This window comes from Oryx dammah, unplaced genomic scaffold (genome assembly GCF_014754425.2).
Source record: "Oryx dammah isolate SB20612 unplaced genomic scaffold, SCBI_Odam_1.1 HiC_scaffold_13, whole genome shotgun sequence".
Classification (NCBI taxonomy): domain Eukaryota; kingdom Metazoa; phylum Chordata; class Mammalia; order Artiodactyla; family Bovidae; genus Oryx; species Oryx dammah.
The window spans coordinates 9,919,929-9,939,634 of record NW_024070197.1 but is presented as its reverse complement, the minus strand read 5'-3'; the positions used below and the strand labels follow the sequence as shown (position 1 = coordinate 9,939,634).

The 19,706-nt window shown below is 52.5% G+C and overlaps 3 protein-coding genes across 5 annotated transcripts in view; 1 reads left to right on the top strand and 2 right to left on the bottom strand.

Moving 5' to 3' along the window:
* The window catches only part of TULP2 (TUB like protein 2), a 63,725-nt gene extending 63,123 nt beyond the window's left edge, over positions 1–602 (bottom strand). For all 3 annotated transcript variants that reach the window (XM_040252332.1, XM_040252335.1, XM_040252336.1), the window contains exon 1: positions 519–602. The gene's annotated coding sequence lies outside the window, so the exon portion shown is untranslated. The remainder of the gene's footprint in view (positions 1–518) is intronic.
* On the top strand, positions 4–1,643 carry FTL (ferritin light chain). Its single transcript, XM_040252351.1, has 4 exons — positions 4–379; positions 546–692; positions 1,037–1,162; positions 1,335–1,643. The coding sequence occupies exons 1-4, from the start codon at positions 278–280 to the stop codon at positions 1,485–1,487; spliced, it is 528 nt and encodes a 175-aa protein (XP_040108285.1). The 5' UTR covers positions 4–277; the 3' UTR covers positions 1,488–1,643.
* Positions 1,644–2,982: 1,339 nt separating this feature from the next.
* Positions 2,983–19,704, bottom strand: GYS1 (glycogen synthase 1). Its single transcript, XM_040252330.1, has 16 exons — positions 19,373–19,704; positions 17,771–17,952; positions 15,131–15,322; positions 13,764–13,949; positions 13,377–13,521; positions 12,434–12,551; positions 12,014–12,134; positions 11,619–11,725; positions 9,535–9,594; positions 9,366–9,444; positions 7,714–7,827; positions 7,270–7,396; positions 5,512–5,607; positions 5,158–5,321; positions 4,639–4,719; positions 2,983–4,468 (listed from the first exon to the last, which is right to left on the bottom strand). The coding sequence occupies exons 1-16, from the start codon at positions 19,488–19,490 to the stop codon at positions 4,148–4,150; spliced, it is 2,211 nt and encodes a 736-aa protein (XP_040108264.1). The 5' UTR covers positions 19,491–19,704; the 3' UTR covers positions 2,983–4,147.
* Positions 19,705–19,706: the final 2 nt, after the last annotated feature.

The window sequence follows — 19,706 nt, the reverse complement described above, 5'->3', positions numbered from 1 at the left end:
CGACCGCTCTTCCCGACCGCCCCATTTCCGAGGGCCCGCGCGCTATAAAAGAAGCCGCCTTGTCCACAGCCTTTTGAAGTGCGCTCGGCGGCCCCGCGGATCTGTCTCTTGCTTCAACAGTGCTTGGACGGAACAGACCCAGGGACGCCCCTTGCTCCAGCCTCCGACCACCCTCCAACCTTTTTTCCAGTCGCAACCTCCGGAGTCAGCCACTCAGCTGTCCGCGATCACCGGGACCAGCCACCATTTTTTAACTCCTTATTATTACCGACCAATCATGAGCTCCCAGATTCGTCAGAATTATTCTACTGAGGTGGAGGCCGCCGTCAACCGCCTGGTTAACATGCAACTGCGAGCCTCCTACACCTACCTCTCTCTGGTGAGGTTCCCCAAGACGCCCCCAGCCCAAGTTTCCCTCAGCTGCGCACCTCCGGCCCTCTGCGCACGCGCTGGTCTTCTTTGTCCCCTTCGATAGTCAGAAGGCAGAGTCCGGTTGCCTGGCCTCGCCTCCTGCTTACCATTGTTCCCGCCATCTCTTCCTGCAGGGCTTCTATTTCGACCGCGACGATGTGGCCCTGGAAGGAGTGGGTCACTTTTTTCGCGAATTGGCCAAGGAGAAGCGCGAGGGCGCGGAGCGTCTCTTGAAACTGCAAAACCAGCGTGGCGGCCGCGCCCTCTTCCTGGACGTGCAGGTAAATAGTGTGTGGGCAGCGGACTACATCTCCCAACAGTCCCTGCGCTAGAGACCCCTTGACTGTAGCGGTTTGGGTACTGCATAGGCTCTTGGGAGACTGAGTTCAGTCTTGTATGGGTTGTTATGGCTGGAAATGGAGGCGCAGCCGTTCACCCAAGACGTGGCGGTCCAGGACGCAGCGTGTGTTGTCTTGGGACGTGTAGTTTGTAGGATACTGAGGATGAAATATACACGCTCGACTTTTTTTTCTGGCTAAACCCTTTACTCTGGCAACTACTGGAATATCAGTTTTTAGTCCTTTCTAGAGTGGCTAGTACTGAGCCGTTTCTGTTTTCGGTATAGAAGCCATCTCAAGATGAGTGGGGTAAAACCCAGGACGCTATGGAAGCCGCCCTTCTCGTAGAGAAGAACCTGAATCAAGCCCTGCTGGATCTGCATGCCCTGGCTTCTGCCCGCGGAGACCCCCACGTAAGTATCTCTTTTCACGTCTGCCCATCCAAAGCCCTTACCCAGAATGATACTTATATATTTCAACTAAGCACTGACCATTTGAATGAGCAGATTTCCTTCTGAGCCTCCCTGTCGGATCTGTCCCATTACTAGATCTGTAAGTGGCAACATTTTCTCCTCTGTTCCTCAGATCTGTGACTTCCTGGAGAATCACTTCCTAGATGAGGAAGTGAAACTCATCAAGAAGATGGGTGACCACCTGACCAACCTCCGCAGGCTGGCTGGTCCCCAGGCTGGGTTGGGCGAGTATCTCTTCGAAAGGCTTACCCTCAAGCACGACTAGGGGCTTCTGGAGACCAGTGGCCATAGAAGAACCCACCTAACTAACATCAGGGCTGCCTGAAGCCCCTCTCTGCAGCCACTAGGCAGCTTTTTAACACCCTGGAGCCCTCTCTCAAGCCTTGGACCAAATGGAAACAATAAAGCTTTTTGCAGCATATCCTGGTTTTGTGTGTGTATCATGGTGGGAAAAGGTGGGGTCTCTTTTCACAAAGCTGGTTGGACTGGGCTAGCAGGGAAAAAGTCGATTCGGTTACATAACACCTGTGGGGTGTTGCAGTAGTAGGTTCTCTGCTTCACCAGGCTGTTAACTGCCCTTCCTAAAAGGGTAGAGCCCAGATTCCAGGGAGAGTTTGGTAAAACCTGGGGTTGGTAACTGGAAGCAGACAGCTGTTAATCAGTAACTAGAAACTGGTTCAGATGAGTTATGTTGCCAGGCACTTGTGGAGCTCTGAAAGTTACTGTCTGTGGTTCAGTTCTGGGAGGTTCAGTATTAATAGAATTGCCAGCTCCTTTATGTGGGTGACTTGAGACAATTACTGTGTAAATTACCCGTGGTAATCAGGATGCACACCCAGATCTGACCTCCAAAGGCTGTTTGTGTGGAATTCAAGGCACATAATAGGTAGAATCTGGCCTGTGGGTCTGAGCAGCTGAGAGCACATCATTCGAAGCAGGTACTGAGCCAGGGTTTAGGGCTCAGCACTATGAAATTGTCCAAATGGGAATAGAAGCTTGAAGATGCCTTAGCAGGCAACTGTGAAGTCCAAGCAGGGGTGGGGTGGGGGGGAATGGGGACAAAAGCTGACTCCCTACCCGCATCCTGTTTTTGGTAGACAAGCACCATGCCCTTTCTGCTGGTGGGGGAAGGGACTTCTGGTGTCTGGTGCAAACAGTGGCTAACAGAAGGAAGATTAAGACATCCAAATTCAAACAACCAGAGCTTTCTACTCCCCTGAAAAGCGATTGGTTTGGAGATGCGCATGTAGCCTAGGTAAGATTAGAACTGAAAGTTTTTTTTCCAAAAATAGCCATCCAGGGGACAGTAAGGCCAAAGTGCAAAGGCCAGAGGCTCTAGTAGAAACATGGTCTGAACTAGTGCTGTCCAACAGAACTTTTTGCAATGATAGAAACGTACTCTATCTTGCTATCCAATAGGGTAGCCATGTGGCCACCCTTGCATATGACTAGTGCTACTGAGGAATTGAAATAGCCACATATGGCTCATGGCTACCCTACGAGTCCTTTTTCTAGTGACAGCCCCTTTCTGCCAAAGAGCTTGAGCCAACTTTGCCACTTAAAGTCGAGTCTAAAACAAGAGAGGTGCCTTTGAAATAACAGTGGAATCCAATGGCAAGCCAAATCTCTAAGACAGAGTGAGACAAGGGAACGGGGACCCAGCCGTGGGCAGGGGGAGGAATAGGAATAAAAGGAGCGGGGGGGAAGAGGAGGGCGGGGCCAGGATTCAGGTCCACCAAGCCCTCATGTCAGACTAGACCTGAGATTCTTAAATATAGATGTATTTTTTTCATCTCTGGACACACTTCAATCACACCCCTTCTGCCTTCCCCTCCCAACTGCAAACCAAGTGCAGCAGACACAGCACAGCACACATGAGGGGCCCCTCTCTTTCACCAAAGCTGGGGGCAGGGCACAGCTTGGGGATGGAAGAACCTCGAGGTGAGGTAAATATGGAGGTTCTAGAATCCAGTGGGCTGAGTTCTAGATCAGGGGGATGGGACCAGGATGCAGCACAGAGGGGGGTTCTAGAATCAGCAGCTGGGACCCAGAACCCAGTGGTTTCATGGTGCGTCTAGCGGTTGAGGGTTGTTTGGGGGAGGGTACAGGAGAAGACAGCCAGTTGTCCTCAGCAGAGGGATTCCCTGGAAGCCACAGGAGTCTAGAGATATGGGGGAATTCAGATTCAAGGAAGGAGTAGGGTCTGGTCCAGAAAAGGCCAGAAAAGCATCTAGACCAAGACAGTGTTCTCCAGTAGGAATGAGAAGCCAAGTGGTTCTGCCCCCACTTGCTTGGCCAAAGTGCAGAGGAAGAAGGGAGTTGGGGTGGAGGGATCCTCCAGGCAGAGTTGGACACCCCAGGGAGGGCTCCCTCAGAGTAAACAGGACTGCACTGGCCTGGAGCCCGAGTTCTGGGGTTGAAATAGAGAACCTGCACTCAGTTAAGTCCCTGAAAGGGCGCCAGCTCTGGACTTGATTGTCTCATTAGCAGGGATGCCACATGGTTTCCAGTGCTCCGTGGCGTCCTGGCCAGGCCTGCACGTAGCAGACTCTGTTTGCTGTAGAATTAGTAAGCGCAAGGGACTGTAGGAGCCCCAGCATAAAAGGCAACAGAGCAGGTTTGTGAAAACCTCTGGCACCACGACAGGGCAATGGCAGATCCCTGGCCTCTGGGACGGCCCGGCGGGTAACTCCAGGGCACAAGAAAGGCACAGTGTTGTGGATACTGGAGTGTCGGGGATTCCAAGAGTGGGGCTAGAGGGGCTGGAGTATATGGCGGAGGAGGCGGGGTTGTGGACCCCAGAGAGGGTTGAAGATCTGGAGTGAAGTTTTGAGACAGCGCCATTCCACATCCATTCTCTGGATAAGGGAGGCAGGGTTGGAGGGGGCGGGGGGGGGCGGGATGGGATAGTGTGAGGTTGAGGATTTAGTTGCGTTCCTCGCCCAGGGAGCTGGCAGGGCTAAGGGGTTCGCTGGGGGTGCTGACTGAGCTGGAGGGCGCCGTGTCCACCGACCCGCGCTTGCTCCCGGTGGAAGAGGTGCAGGAGGCGCGGCGTGGCCACTCGGGCGCGCGGATGTTGCGCCGGTCCTTGGCGGCCTCCTCGTCCTCGTCGTAGCGTTCGCCATCTTCATCAGGTGGTAAGTCCCGGGGTTCCTCCTCATCCTCGCTCTGGTGCGGGCTGGAGTGTCGCGACAGCGAGGGTGATGGTGGCACTGAGGCTGGCCGTGGGTAGCGGTAGCCCTGGGTCTGTATACGGAGGTGTGGGCACAAACCGCAGAGTGAGCAGAGGCCCCCTACAGCCAGCCTGGGCGTCCAACGTCCCTGAGGCCTTGCGACTCCAGGAGGGACCCCCCACCTCACCCCCAAACCCCCTTTCTAGCTCCTGGCCCACCAGAGGGACCTCTGGATCCACTTACCGCGTCAGCCTCGTGAGGCTCGTAGGTGAAGTATTCCGGAAAGGCCTTGGCCAGCGCCATGTGGCGCGCTGACATGTAGTACTTGTTGGAGGAAAAGAAGTGGGGTGGACATCAGGGGCAGGAGCAGACCCCGCCCCCCGAGATTTGGCGGCTGGGCGAGTCCCGGCTACACCTTCAATCTGATAAGCACACCGGGCAATTTCCAGTTGGCCTCTAGGCCAATCACGTCCGAGGTTCCACCCCTTATGTAGACAAGCAGGGCTGTGAATGGACAGTCTCTGAGCCACATCCACAAAGGGTCGGGATTCTCCAATCAGGTACATCTTTGGCCACACACCCTTATGCAAATAGAGAACTTCCAACCCAGGTATCTTCTGGACGTTAGTTTCTTAAAGGGACAGCAAGCGTTACAAAAAAGAGAGGGTGCCCTCTGTGTCAGCTTTCGAGGCTTAGGGAATCAGACACCCAGAGCCGGAAGTGATTGATTCACCAGCAGAGGACAGGGAGGGGGAGTTATACCCGGCCTAGGTATTTCCAGTCCAGAAGATCAGAGAGGCGCTCCGTTCGGTTCCGCTGGATAATGCGCTGCCTTCGGCTCTGCTGGCAGAAACTGTAGAGGAAGGAGGTGAGCTGCGAGCAGGAATCATCCAGGCTGCGGAATCGCCGGTCCAGAATGTAGATACCTGTCGGGGCCAGGACGGGGGTCTCAGAGTAACAGACTGAAACCTTCATTCTTTCTGGGACTCTGCGAGGACCAGGAGGCCTCCCTCCCACTTGGGACTAAGGAGTCCACTCCCTCCTTTTAGTGGCTCCAGAGTCCACGCCCCTCTTTCCCAGGATTCAAGAATTTCGGTTCTCAGTCCAGACGCTGACCGTAAGCTGAGGGGTCTGCGATGTGTTCCTCCATGAAGCAGCCGAATCCGGAGAGGTTGGTGGAGACACTGGGGATACCCATTACCGTGCACTCAGCTGCGGGAAGGTGTGAGAAAGGTCTGCTTACTTTCCGTCTTTACAGGATTGTCTTGCTGCTGCTGCTGCTAAGTCGCTTCAGTCGTGTCCGACTCTGTGCGACCCCATAGACGGCAGCCCACCAGGCTCTGCCATCCCTGGGATTCTCCAGGCAAGAACACTGGAGTGGGTTGCTATTTCCTTCTCCAATGTATGAAAGTAAAAAGTGAAAGTGAAGTCGCTCAGTCATGTCCAACTCTTAGCGACCCCATGGAATGCAGCCTACCAGGCTCCTCCATCCATGGGATTTTCCAGGCAAGAGGACTGGAGTGGGGTGCCGTTGCCTTGTGTTAAATCCCAATAAAAGCTTCAATGGCGCCCTCTACTGGAGGCTTTAACAAGTGCCTGGTGCTGTGCTGAGCAAATCAGAGGCCAGAAAAATCAAGCTGTGCATTAGTCCACAAGTGATAGTCCCTGTTTCTTAGAGGGGACGCTAAGAGGTCCAGAAAAGGGAATTCACTTGCCCAAGGGCTCAGGGTAAGAAAAAGTCTATAACTGGGCAATAAGGATGCTAATTTATTGAGCCCGGTACTCTGGGCCAGTGTGGACCATTTTAATGAATCCTTAAAACCTGTAAGATACTTTGCTGTGCCAGGTTACACTGTTTTGGTTTTCATAGCTTCATAGACTGTTTTGTTGTTGTTTGTTTTGTTCTTTTGCTTTTTTTTTTTTTTGGCCACACTGTGCGGAATGTGGGATCTTCGTTCCCCAACCAGAGATGGAACCCGTGCCCCCTGCATAGGAAGCCAGGAACCTCAATCACTGGACCACCACAGAAGTCCCCATAGTCTGTTTTGATAGAAGGTAAGGTAAGATCTCTCATTATTACTAACCCTGTGTGCAGAGCACCTTCTATACCTCATTTACTACCTTAAAATAATGCTGAGAAATGCTTCAAGGAGTTTATTATACTTCCTATGTAAGTATTTCTAAAAGTATTTGTAAGCTGCAAAAGTAGGCACTACATATGACAAGGCTTATTAAAAAAAAAATAGAGGCTAGAGGTAGCACTTCTAGCTCAGTGGGTAAAGAATCTGCCTGCAATGGAGGAGACCTGGGTTCAATTCCTTAGTTGGGAAGATCTCCTGAAGAAGGAAATGGCAACCCACTGCAGTATTCTTGCCTGGGGAATCCCATGGCCAGAGGAGCCTGGAGGGCTATAGTCCATGGAGTCGGACACAACTTAGTGACTAAACCACCACCACCATGGGAAAAATAGGGTTGGGGCTGGTCACATAGTTTTAACTGTGGATGAAAACGAAACTGGCAAGTTTCCTAATCATCACAGAAGCACTGTTTAAAAGATTTGTCAAATTACTCATCACTGAAGAAATACTACAGCAAATGTGGTATTTATTTTGCCTTAAAAACATATGAAAGTAGCTGGATTGTTAGCAAACTGTGCATTTAAGCTGTTGCTGTTTGTGGAAACCGAACAGTAGCAAACAAAAAAATCACGTGTGAACTCTGACATCAGCCCTCTAGTTACTCATCACGTGAGCTGCTGTGTCACAGAAACACATGAGCAGACTGTTCCCATTGTTCCTCTTTCCCGAGGGTGGAGCTTGGAGCCCAGGGAGGGCAAGTCCCTTGGCTCAGGATCACGTCAGATGCTGAACTCACCTGGTGTGTAGCCCCAAGGCTCATAGTAGGAGGGGAAGACCCCAAGGTGGCAGCCACGGACAAATTCCTCATAGTCCACAGGGAGCAGAGGGCTCGTAGAAGACAGGAACTCCGGGTGGAAAATCACCTGGCAGTGGAAAGCAAGGGCTCAGCCTGAGCACCTCATTTAGCTCCTCCCTGGGTGGAGGGAGGCCCCAGGGTGCTCCCTGGAGGCTCAGAGAGGATGCAAGACTTGACCCAAGCCACACAAGTCAGTGTCAGGACAAAGAGGAATCCAGGGCTGTCTGCCTCAGAAGCAAAGGTTCTTTCTAAACCCTGGAGTCCTTTCATAAACTAGAGGAGATAGGGAACATGAGGGCCAGGCTCCATCCCCCATATCACACCCCTTCCTCCTAAACCACTCCCCCCAACTTTGCTCAACCCCACCCTGGCCAGTGCGCTCACCTTGACTCTGTCAGCACTACTATTGAAGAGGCCGATTCGGCGGATGGTTGTCAAGATGGGGTCTGAGGAGTCATCCAGCATATTGTGGGTGCACACAGGAGGGAAAGATTGCCGCTGTAGGGGCCACAAGGGGGGGTGTGGGGTCAGGCAAGGGCCAGAGGGCTCCCTCCTTCCCCATGAGCCATGCTGATCCTGGGGATCTAAGGGAACCACAATTCTCACCAGGTTGTGGAGCAACAAACCCAGGAGATTACCAGGAGTTGTAGATTTCCTACTTGGCTCTATCTGTAAAAGTTTTCATTTCCCTTTAACCACCATGAGCTGAAAAGAAACTATAATCTTCAGCTGTCTTTGAGCCAGAGCCAGGGTTAACATGCCTCACAGAATACAGGGAATTGTAGCTAAACTTGTTCTGTACTCTGGGTTGTCACCAAAGAAACCCAAAGGGATTGTAACTCCCAGCAATTGATGGGGGCAGAGACTGTGCCTTTCAGGGGCTGCTTGCTGGGAGTTACAGTTTTCTTATGAAAATCCTGGATCTCCTCTCCACCTCCACCGTCAAAACCCCACTCTCAAAAGAAACCACAGTTCCCATGAGTCACTAGAGGAAGACAGAGCTAGTGTGATAGCAGTCCCAGGGACTGCTGGGATGTATAGTTCTTTGCAGCTGTCCCATCATTCCTCTCATTAAAAAATCTACTCCATTTACTGACTCCAGGAGCCCAGGAAACTACAACTCCCAGCAGCCTCATGGCAGAAACATCCTCAGTGAGACCAACTGCCTTAGGAACTTTTGGAAATTATAGTTTGGCCAAAAACAGGTCACATCTTATTTGAGCAACTTGGCTGTCTTGGTTTCCATTCCCCAGGTAATGGATCACCAACACTGACCACAGATACCAAAAACCCGACTCCAGAGAAGAAAAGAACTCTAATTCCCAGAAGTCTCTGAGGGTAGGGAGAGTCAAGGTAGCAAAAAGCCCCAGGGGCTGCTGGGAGTTGTAGTTCTCATTCTGTGGCTGCCAATTTTCTCTAAGGTTTCCCATCCCTCTAATTAACCCCAAGTATGTACAGAAGCTACAGTGGGCTATCTGGGAACTTAGAAACAACCAATGGGAGAAGAAACACCAACTGCTGAGAATTTTCAATGTTCTTCAAGGAGTGTTTCAGCTGACCCCAGTCTACCCCCAGAGGACCAACAAAACTATCATTCCCAGCAGCCTCTGGGGGAAGAGATAGAGGTAGCATGTAGCAAAGCCCAAGTCAGCAGGGAGTTGTAGTTCTCCTTTTGTGGCGACCTTCACAAAGAATCTGACACAACTGAGCAACTAACACTTTCATTATTGACTTTAGTCTAAGGTCCCTTCTACCTTTTGTTCATGGATTCCCCAAGGACTCAAAGGAACTATAACTCCCAGCAGCCTCTGTGGCAGAATAAGCTGTGGGAAAGCAGGCTACCCTAAAGGCTTCTGGGAATTGAAGTTATATCTGTCAGCTCACACCCTTCTGACTTCAAAATTGATTCCTGGAATAAGGGCTTGGCGATAAAGCAGAACTCCCAGCCATCGCTGGGGTCAGAGCTAACATGGCAGTCTGCCTCAGGGGCTGCTGCTGGGAATCGCCATCTCTCAACTCAGGAGTCCAAACCATACCTGCGTGGCAAAGATGGCTCTCTTCATCATAGTGAAGTCCTCCTTGTCCAGCATCTTGTTCATGTCTGGGAGGCTTCCCCTGTAAGGCGAGCAGGGGGATGCATCTGGGCATGGGTGACGAGAGGGTTTAGAGCCCAGGAGGATGCAGGGCTGAGGGCAGGGCACTCACACCAGCAAGGATTCGTAAAGCTTCCTCCCAAACTTTTCCTTCACTGTGTTGGCCGTATCCCTGGAGGAAGCAGAGCGACAACATTACATAGAGCCCAGCTGCCATTCACTGTTAGGCTTCTGGGGCAGCTGGGAAGTTGAGGTCTGAGCACAGAGAAGCCCTGGGGATTTCTGGGCTGGAGGAAGGGGACTCAGGGAATCAGGTCCTAGAAGGCTTGGCTTCCTTGTGCCTTGCATCAGCTGTGTGACCAGGGACAGATGGCCTTCCCTCTCTGACTTCGGTGACTCATCTGTCAGACGCGGATAAAAATAGAAGCAACCTCAAAGGTTTGCAGTGCAAATTCAATGAGGTCATGACAAAAATGCACAGTGCCCGGCACACAGTGAACCTTCCAGAAATGTCAGCTATTATTAGGATTTGTGCTAACGATCCTAAGCCCCATTTTATTAAAAGGGAAAATTATGTTCTGAGAGGGGAGAATGTATGGACACAAGTAAAGCTAGCCAAGTGCTACCCTACAATGTCATTGACATTCCTCTGTTCATGGTCCTCTCAGAGCTCTGGCTTCATTTTCTACCCCATCTCCCTAGGGCATTCTGCTCCATCCCTATTGGCTTCCTTGCTGTTTCTCAAACATGCCCCAGGGCCTTTGCACTTGCTGTTCCCTCTGCCTGAAATGCTGTTCCCCAGATATACACAATGCTCTCTCCCTCATTTCCTCTCTTGGTCTCTACTTGCTGGTACTTTCTCACTGTGACCTGTCAGGACAACCCCATCTCATATCCCAGTCCTGCTTTTTTTTTTTTTTTTGGCCAGAGCACTTTCTATAGAACTTTCTAGAATGTGAACTTAATGAGGGCAGGGATTTTATCTTTCTGGAACAGCACCTGGCACACAGTAGGAGCTCAAGGAATAGCCAGCCAATGGCTAGTGAGTGGGTTTTACAGGTGAAGAAACTGAGGCTTGGACTTCCCTGATGGTCCAGTGGTTAAGAATCCACGTGCCAATGGAGGGGACACAGGTTCAATCCCTGGTCTAGGAAGATCCCACATGCCCCAGGCAACTAACCTGTGCACCACAATTACTGACACCACGCTCGAGAGCCTGCGAGCCACAACTACCGAAGCCTGTGCACCCCAGAGCCCGTGCTCTGCAACAAGAGAAGCCACTGCAACGCGATGCCTGCACACTTCAACTCAAGAGCAGCCCCAGCTCAACACGAGTAGAGAAAGCCCATGTGCAGCAGCAAAGACCCAGGTGCAGCCAAAAATAAAATAATTAATTAAAAAGAAACTGAGGCTTGTGCAACTAAGAGTTCACATGCTAAACTAAGCCTCAGGGCAGCCAAATAAATAATAAATATTAAAAGAAAAAAGAGGGCTTCCCTGATAGCTCAGTGGGTAAAGAATCTGCCTGCAATGCAGGAGACCCAGGTTCAATTCCTGGGTCAGGAAGATCCCCTGGAGAAGGGAAAGGCTACCCACTCCAGTATTCTGGCCTGGAGAATTCCATGGACAGTCCATGGGGTCGCAAAAAGTCGGACACGACTGAGTGACTTTCACTCCCATGACCGTATATGACACAATGCAGGGGACACGGGTTCAATCCTTGGTCCAGGAAGATTCCACATCCCACGGAGCAACTAGGCGGGAGCTCTATAACTACTGAGCCCACGCACCGAAACTAGAGAGTAACCCCTGCTCGTCACAACTAGAGAAAGCCCATGCACAGCAGAGAAAGCCCAGCACAGCCAAGAAAAGGAAGGAAGGAAGAGAGGAAGGTTTGAGATGCTGAGTGTTTGGCCTCAAGTTACAAAGCCAGAGTGGGACAGGGGCGTGAGCTGAACTCGCTGGTTGGATATCAGAGCCCTGGTCCTGCTTGTCACATTCACCCTGCCTGTGACTGCAACTTCATACGCCCCAGGGCTGGACACATCTGAAGCAAGTGACTCTGCTAGGAATCAGGTCGGGGATGGATTGATCATGTTACAGATGACAAAACTGAGACCCCGGGAGAAACCGGGGACCCAAAGTACGCAGATGGGAATGGGAGCCGCAGGAAATGCTGGGCCAAGGACTGCTGACCAAAGCTGCTTGCGCACGGCCTGGCCCTTAAGGGTTTCCACGTTGAAATTGTTGGTCCGAGCCGGCATGATGAAGAAGGCGACCACCGTCTGCTCGCTGCCATTCACCTGGGGCAGAGGAAAGGGAGGGCCTTGTGTGTGTGTGTATGTGTGCGTGAGTGAGGATCACATGGGAGAAGGCTGAGACCACCCACCCTTTTCCACCCCTCAAGACCACTAGGACCCTGCCATGTCCCTTCCTGTCAAGAATATAGGACAGAGTTACCATCCCCACTGGGACTCTGATCTTCTTTCTGAGTCATCCCTACACTCCCATATTATACATAGGTTTCCCTGCCCCCACCTTCCCAGGTCTCCATTCTCCTTCTCTTTGACCCCTTGCAGCCCAGGCCTTACTCTGAGCAGATAGTTGAGCCGGGCCAAGGCCTCCAGGAAGACGTCGGCCCCCTTGTTGGAGAACTCATAGCGGCCGGCGATAAAGAAGTACAAGGTCTTATCCAAGTTGAAGTCTAGGTGCCTAAAGAAGCCACAACCCAGGGTGAAGCCAAGACCCTCACCCACACACCCCAGCCTCAAAACTACAAACCCCAGAAGCCACAGGGGCAAAGAACATCTCAGGACACAGGCATCATGGGAACTCATCATGGGAACTGTGGTTCTCTTCTCCTTAGACAGAGATTTTCTTAAATACTCAGCCGTTGTGCTGGTGCTCAAGAACTCAAGAGACTGAGCCCTCAGCTCTCCCCTCTGTTGGCCCCAGGAGTCTGGGCTCCCAACCCCCTCCTCTCTCGAGACCTAAGTATCTGGCCTACATACCCATAAAAATGGCCCCGCACAAACTCCTGGATTCGAGCCTTGCTCTGAGCATGGAGGTTCTGGAACTCATGCATGGCAGAGAATTTCTTCACATTCAGTCCATTGGGGGTCACGATATCTGAGATTGGGGGAGAAGGTCCCACATTTCATTTCTTCATTTCTTCATTCAGATCAATGTGGCTGAATGAATAAATGAAGGAAAGACCCCTTTCCTTTCACAATGTCTTTGTTTCCATAGCTCCTCTGTGAGTTCCTGCAGTGACCCAATTGCCCTACCACTCAGACACTTTCTTTCGCAGTACTGCTTGCTTATTTCAGAAGCCTAACCACAATTCCCATCAGCCCCTGAGAATGGCTAACTAAACAGGGAACAGATCAGCAACAAGGCTTCTGGGAGTTGTAGTTCTTTTGTTTCCCCTACGCTACCCTGAGCTGGGGGAATGAATCAATATCCCCATCCTGTTTCTCTACCTTCAAGCCTCTTTTACGGCCCCAACTGTTTGCTATTGTCATAGAAATTAAAGTGTGTCATTGAAAAACTATAACCCCCACCAGCTGCTGGGGTAAAATTCCAGGGATATAAGGAGCTGTCCAGCCAAAGGCCTTGCACCCACTGACAATAGATGCTCTAGCTTGGAAAGAAGAATGGTTCCAACACTGCTTTTCTCAAAGACAAAATCCAAGGAACCTCCTTCCTCTTTGTAAGACCAGTATCTATATTAGTCAGTAAAAGAATTTTATCATTTCTGAAATTAAAGAAACTACACCTCCCATTAGTGTCTAGGGTATACAGTCAGGCAGCCTCATATTCAGGCCAGCAACCTATGGCCTTCTGGGAGTTGTAGTTCTCTGCTCTTTACACCAAAAAAAAAAAAAAAAGGTTGGTACAGGCCTTGGCGTAGACTACCTCGTTTACGTCTATGGTCCCCGGCCTATTTCCTACCTGGTTTCCTTTTGAGTAGGTGCTGAGCCTCGATGGCGGTAATCTGGGACACAGTAGTGAAGACGTGAGCGCAGTGGGCTGCGGCCCGCTCCATGCAGTAGCGGTGATAGATTTGCCTCTCACCTGCTTCTTTGTCCACGTTGAACTGGGCAGGCAGAAAGGGTGATCAGGTTAGAAGGACTGAGGAAAGACAGAAGGTCCGGTCTCCAGTGTCTTGGGGGAGACGGGGGCTGACAGCTGGACTCCTGGGTCTGAGGGTGGAAAGGACTGGGGGTTTGGACTCCTGGGTCCCAGGAGAAGAGAGAACTTGATCCCCTTGGGCTTTGAAGACAGCTTTGGGTTGTCTTGTAACATTGGCAACCCCCATTTGCCACATTCCCAGCTCACATTCTCCAGGTTGTTGTAGAAGTCTACGGCCCCGGCACACAGGTATCGCCCCAGCAGCGTGGCGTGGGTGGTGAAGATGGTAGCCACGGGCAGTCGCCGGGCGCGGCACAGGCAGAGCCCGACGCCTGCCAACCACTCGTGGAAGTGTGCAACCACATGTGGTTTCTCCTCACTCTGGGCCAGGAACTGTGGGGCAATAGAGACAGGGCCTCTGTGTCTCCGTGTATTTTGTGAAGACAACCAGTGATTCCCCCACATAGATGAGGAAGTAGGAGAGCGGTAAACCTACCCCCACTACTGCACAGAGTGGGTGGTGATCTACTGCAATCCCCATCAGACAAGGACCTCTCAATCCCTGAGGCCACTGGACTAGCTGACCTCATCCCCAGAGGCTTATGGAAACTGTTTTTTTGACCAATCTTCTAAGTCCCAGCAGAGGTGAATTGGAAAGACCAAAGTTTTTCCCAGGTCATGAACACAATTCTTGGAGACCCTTTATGGCAGTCAAGAGTAGACCTGTACCCAACACTTGCTGAAAGACTACAACTCCCAGGATACCCTAGAAGCAGCCAGTTTATAAACTGTTTGTCCCAAGGTGTGGGGAAAAAAAAGCATCTTGAGTCTTTTAAAACCTAAAAGAGGGTCAGTAACAGGATTCCTGGTTCTCAGATAGGCCGGGGATTCCTAAACATCCCAGGCCCGATTCTGAAAGCCAAGTCTAGCCCAATATCAGAGAAGGCAATGGCACCCCACTCCAGTAATCTTGCCTGGAAAATCCCATGGACAGAGGACCCTGGTAGGCTGCAGTCCATGGGGTCGCTGAGGGTTGGACACGACTGAACGACTTCACTTTCACTTCTTACTTTCATGCATTGGAGGAGGAAATGGCAACCCACTCCAGTGTTCTTGCCTGGAGAATCCCAGGGATGGGGGAGCCTGGTGGGCTGCCATCTATGGGGTCGCACAGAGTCGGACATGACTAAAGTGACTTAGCATAGCATAGCATAGCCCAATATAGGATGAGAGAATTACAACTCCCAGAATTCCCTGGGGTGAGCCTTCCCGTCAAGCCAGCCTCCTCTAGAGCTAGGAGCTTGGAATTTCCATATTTGGAAGACTGGAGTGGATGATCTGGAGTTGAGATTGGCTCTCTGAAGAAAGAAGAATCTAGGCCCCTGGATGTCCATATTCCCAAAGATTAGATCTAATCCCTGGATTAAAGGACTACAATTCCCAGAATGCTCGGGCAGAAGAGACACCAACCACCCTCCGACCATCTGGCAACCCTCTGGCCAGGAACTGATGGCCGTTGTAATTTGGGACCTGGGGTCAAAAGGAGAGACACAGGCACTGACAGTGGGGCCTACCTCACCCAGGAACCAGGTGGTGAGGAAGCCGAAAAGGACGGCGTCGTTGGCCTCCCGGTCGTACCAGGGCACCCCGATGTTGCATGTATCCCATAGCTCCCCCTTCCAGCGCTCCAGGGCCCAGGCTGAGGCCCCCACATCAAGGAGCACCACCAGGGGGCCCCCCTCGATCAGCCAGCGCCCGAAGTACACCTGCAGAGGGACCACAGGAAGGCTTAGGGTTGTGGGCACCTGTGTCTGGTCACAGCATCTGTGTTTCTCCCACCCCCAGGCGGACGTCCGGGCTCACAGCCTGGGTTCTTCTACTTTCTTTATCTGCCAATTTTTCACCCATGGCCTTATTTCTCCATTTGCAGTTAGTTATTCTTCCCACAATCTTTTCTCATCTCGGCTGTGGCACCTCTCCCCATTCCTTGCTTCTTTTCTTTCTTTTCAAAATTTTTATTTTTGCCACACTGCACAGCATGTGGGATCTTAGTTCCTGATTAGGGATTGAACTTGTGCCCCCTGCGTGGGAAGTGCGGAGTTTTAACCACTGCACCACCAGGAAAGTCCCCCTTGCTTAGCTGCTATAACGGCTGTGGCCCTTCACTACTTATAACCCACACTGCGCATGTCCTGCCTCCGTGGCCCGTACTGCCTTGTTTATCCACCCTGCTAATCATTTCTCCAATCTTCCCTGGCGGCTCTGAGGTTAAAGCATCTGCCTCCAATGCGGGAGACTTGGGTTCGATCTCTGGGTCAGGAAGATCCCCTGGAGAAGGAAAGGGTAACCCCCTCCAGTATTCTTGCCTGGAGAATCCCATGGACGGAGAAGCCTGGGAGGCTACAGTCCACACGGTCGCAAAGAGTCGGACATAACTGAGTGACTTCACTTACTTACTCACTTGATCATTTCTCCAACCCGCTGCCTTGTTTCTATGTCCGCTGCCACATTTCTCCCACCAGTCATCAAGCGGCTTTCTTCCATCAGCTTTCCTTTCTGCGGCTCACTGGCCGCTGCTTTTACCCTTCTCGCTGCCTCGTTTCTGATTCTTTCACCTGCTTCCTCTTTCCCCTGCCCCCAGCCCATCTTATACTCGGCAGCCTCCTATCTAATACTGCCCGCCCACTTTCCACACCCTGGGGGCTACCACTGCTGTGTTTCTAAGCCTCCAGGTTGGATTTCTGCCCCCTGCCATGTTTCTCTGATCTGTTGGCTTCCTCCAGATTCCTGTGGCCCAGCTTCTGGGCCTGCTGCCACACCTCCATCCGGCTGAGCCACCCTACTCCTCCCAACGTGGCTTTTCCCTCCCCCTCCCAGCTGTTGTCTGCCCTTTTGCTGGGGGGGCTATTCTTAGGCCCCCAGCACGTGGATAGCAGCTGCCTTGGGGGAGGGACTGGGCCGCCCTAGGGTTCCTTAGGGACACAGCCCCTCCTGATTGGACTCCAGACCCCATCCCAAACCAGAGGCCATGAATGAATGAAGGCAAGCCTGTACCTCTCCCTCCCTCCCAGAACCCAACCTGTCTGTGCCTCAGCCCTGCTGCCTTCGGGCCTAACCTCTGTTCTCATCCTGAGTGCTCACTAGGTGCCTGGCACTCTCCCCCTCCTCTTTCTTAATTTTTATTTTCCCTCTCCTCTTTTTAATTCCTGACTCCACTCGTCTGAAACTCTGTCCCCTGGGTCTGCCTGCCTCTCTTTCTCAGTTACCCACCTTCCTCTCTCCTTCGACACTCTTCTCTCTAAAACATCAGGCTACCTCTCTTCCCTATCTAGATTCTATTTCCCTGTTGCTCTAACCACTGGGCCACCATCACTTCTGGGGACACTAGCATATCTCCATCGGCTATCTCGTTTGTCTACCTGCCCACCTCACTCTGCAAGCTGTTTTAAGTAATAATGATGTGATAATAATAACCACGAAGATAATAGCTCACAGACATGCGAACTGCATGCCAGGACCTGGGTTGAAGACCTTTTATGAGCTATTTCATCCTCCCAAGAAATCTCTACGGTGGATGCTATCAGCAATGTTCATCAGTCAAGGTCACACAGGAGGAAGCAGAGAAGGTGAATTTTTTTTGTGTGTGAACCATTTTTAAAGTCTTTAGTGGATTTGTTACAATATTGTTTCTGTTTTATGTTTGGTTTCTTTGACAACCAAGGATGTGGGATCTTGGCTTCCTGACCAGGGATCAAACCCACAACCTTCTGCATTGGCAGGCAAAGTCTTAACCACTGGATTGCCAGGCAAGTCCCCAGAGGAGGTGAATTTGAACTTCAGGCTCCAGAACAACTGCTCTGACCTCCTGCCTCACCCCCACCCCACACCCACCAGGTTTTATCTGTCCATCTAGCTCTTTTCCTCTCTCTGCTTCTGAGGATCTTGGCCTCTTCCTCTTTAGGATCATCTTTCTGTCTGTCTTGTACCTGCTCTCTGTGTTCACTCACCAATGTCTTAGAGCTGAGGGTTCACCCACTCACTTCACAGAGTCCCGGATCTCTCTGAGTGTCTGTCAATCTTACCTCCTCTATGTCTGCCTGGGAAAGTACTGGGCCAGTTTCTGTGCGGGCCTCCCTGTCTCCCCGGGACTGTCCACCCCCTGCTCTTCCTCCTTCCGCTGCCCCCACCCTGCGCTCGGCCGGGCCATGCCCCACCTTGCAGCCCTTGCTGTTCATGGAGTCCAGCGTCCTCTTCAGGGCCGGCGTCGGGGGTTCCAGCAGCTCCACCTGGGTCCTCACGCCCTGCTCCGTGTACGGTCCCACCAGGTAGTAGTTGTCGCCCCACTCATCCCCTGTCACCTTTGCCTTCGTCTGCAGCACTGTGTAGATGCCGCCCACTGTGGGCCCAAGTACATGAGGACAGGCCCCAGTTGAGAGCCACAGACCTGGGGCCTGGGGAGGGGCGTGGGTGCACAGGAGCCACGGACCTCTGGCTCAGAGGGAACAGGGAACTGGGAGCCCACACTTCAGGGTCAGAGGGAGGAAGGGAGAGGGGCTTGATGGATGGTACTCCTGGGTCTATGGGAGGAGGGGGCTGGGGTCAGGACTTGGAGGGAGAAGAGGGTTCAGGCTGGACTTCTAAAAGAAGAGACTGGGGGCCTTGGCTCCCAGGTGTGACAGAGTTAGGGGCTGGAGCCGAGGAGGACAGAAGCTGACGAGGGTTGTCAGGGTCCAAGTTCTTGAATTGCCAGCTTAAGGGAGCTGGCTTTAAATTCCAAGTCAGGCTCCAGGACACAATAAGGGAGAATCCCTCTTCATGGCCTCATTTAGGTTCCCCCAGTCGTCCCAAAGAAGCCAGAGCTGTCATCCCTCACCCGCCAGGGACTCTGACGACCAGTCCCCCAGTTCTCTCTCCCCACGTGGGGACACAGGCACGCGTGGCCTGCCCCTCCCATGACTCCATTCCAGACTCCTTACCCCCTGGAGCCTGGACCCTGACGACCCATGGCTTCGTGTTTGCAGACACCCGCAGCCCCGCCACCCCCTGCCCCCGTTTCTCTCCCAAAACTCAGTAATGCAAAATCCCAGCTTCCTTCCTTCTGTGGAGCTAGACTGCCTCGCTCCTGGGTTTCCAGCCCCAGCCTTCGCCAAACCCAGAACATCAGGCGCTTTGGAGCCTGGGACCCAGAAATCCAGGCCCCCAGCCACTCCCATCCCAGGGCCCAGCCCCTGACCAACTTAGGACTTCCCAGTCTTCCCCCAATCCAGCGCGCATGTGTCTGAGGAGGCTCCTCTACTCCTCTGAATCCGGAGCTCAGGCATTCAGAACCCTGCCTTCCAGGCCCCAACGCTCTCTCACCCTAGGATCTAAGAATTAGGGTCTCCAGCCTCCTCATATATTTACTCTCAAGTGACCAGTTCCCCAAATTCTCCCACCACGATTCCTGCATCCCATCTCCAAGTGGGCTCTCTTTCAAATCCGGAGTTACATCCCAAGATCCTTCCCCACCTAGGGCCATGGTTCTAAAGTGCCAAACCCTCGTCCCCGCATCTCCTTCCCTATCAAGGACCCAAGCCTCTGGTCTTTTTCATTTTAACCCCCGCTCCCCTAGGACCCAGGACCTGGGTTTCCAGGCTCCTTTCATCTTATGAGACTCATCCCCTCCCTCCAGGGCCCAGGAGACAAACTCCAGCCCCTCTCCAAGGGCACAGGAGTCACAGACTCATGCCATGCAGCCTCGTTCGCTGTTACTCAGTATTCGGGCCCCCATCCCCGCCTGCTCTTCTCGTCCGGGTCCCTCTGCTCGGTTTGCTCACCCTTGTTGGCCACCTCCCAGGCCACCTCGAAGAGCACTGTGTTCTCCAGGTCGAATTCATCCTCCCAGTCCTCCAGTCCTGGCAGGGAGGACATGGACAAAGTGCGGTTTAGAGGCATGGCCGACGCGGTTAGAGGGCTCCGGGGGGCCACCGGTGGGGGCCCCGGAGGTGTCGAAGGAATGCACTGGGCAGGGCGCCGGGCCAAGTAGCTGGTGCCCGACGGGAAGCTCGCACCGCCCTCGGCTTCCTATTGCACGACCGCACCCCCGCCCGGAGCGGTCAGACCGGGGCTGCAAAGCGGCCGCAGCGTCACTGAACCCCCTGGGACTCCTGC

Excerpts from the sequence above, each read along its gene's own strand:
- FTL (XM_040252351.1), top strand. The coding sequence starts at position 278 with ATGAGCTCCCAGATTCGTCAGAATTATTCTACTGAGGTGGAGGCCGCC. Across the intron at positions 380-545 it reads CCTACACCTACCTCTCTCTG|GGCTTCTATTTCGACCGCGA; the intron begins GTGAGGTTCCCC and ends CTCTTCCTGCAG. Across the intron at positions 693-1,036 it reads CCCTCTTCCTGGACGTGCAG|AAGCCATCTCAAGATGAGTG; the intron begins GTAAATAGTGTG and ends TTTTCGGTATAG.
- GYS1 (XM_040252330.1), bottom strand. The coding sequence starts at position 19,490 with ATGCCTCTAAACCGCACTTTGTCCATGTCCTCCCTGCCAGGACTGGAG. Across the intron at positions 12,135-12,433 it reads GTGCGGGGCCATTTTTATGG|GCACCTAGACTTCAACTTGG; the intron begins GTATGTAGGCCA and ends TGGCTTCTTTAG. Across the intron at positions 9,595-11,618 it reads GCCGTGCGCAAGCAGCTTTG|GGATACGGCCAACACAGTGA; the intron begins GTCAGCAGTCCT and ends TGCTTCCTCCAG.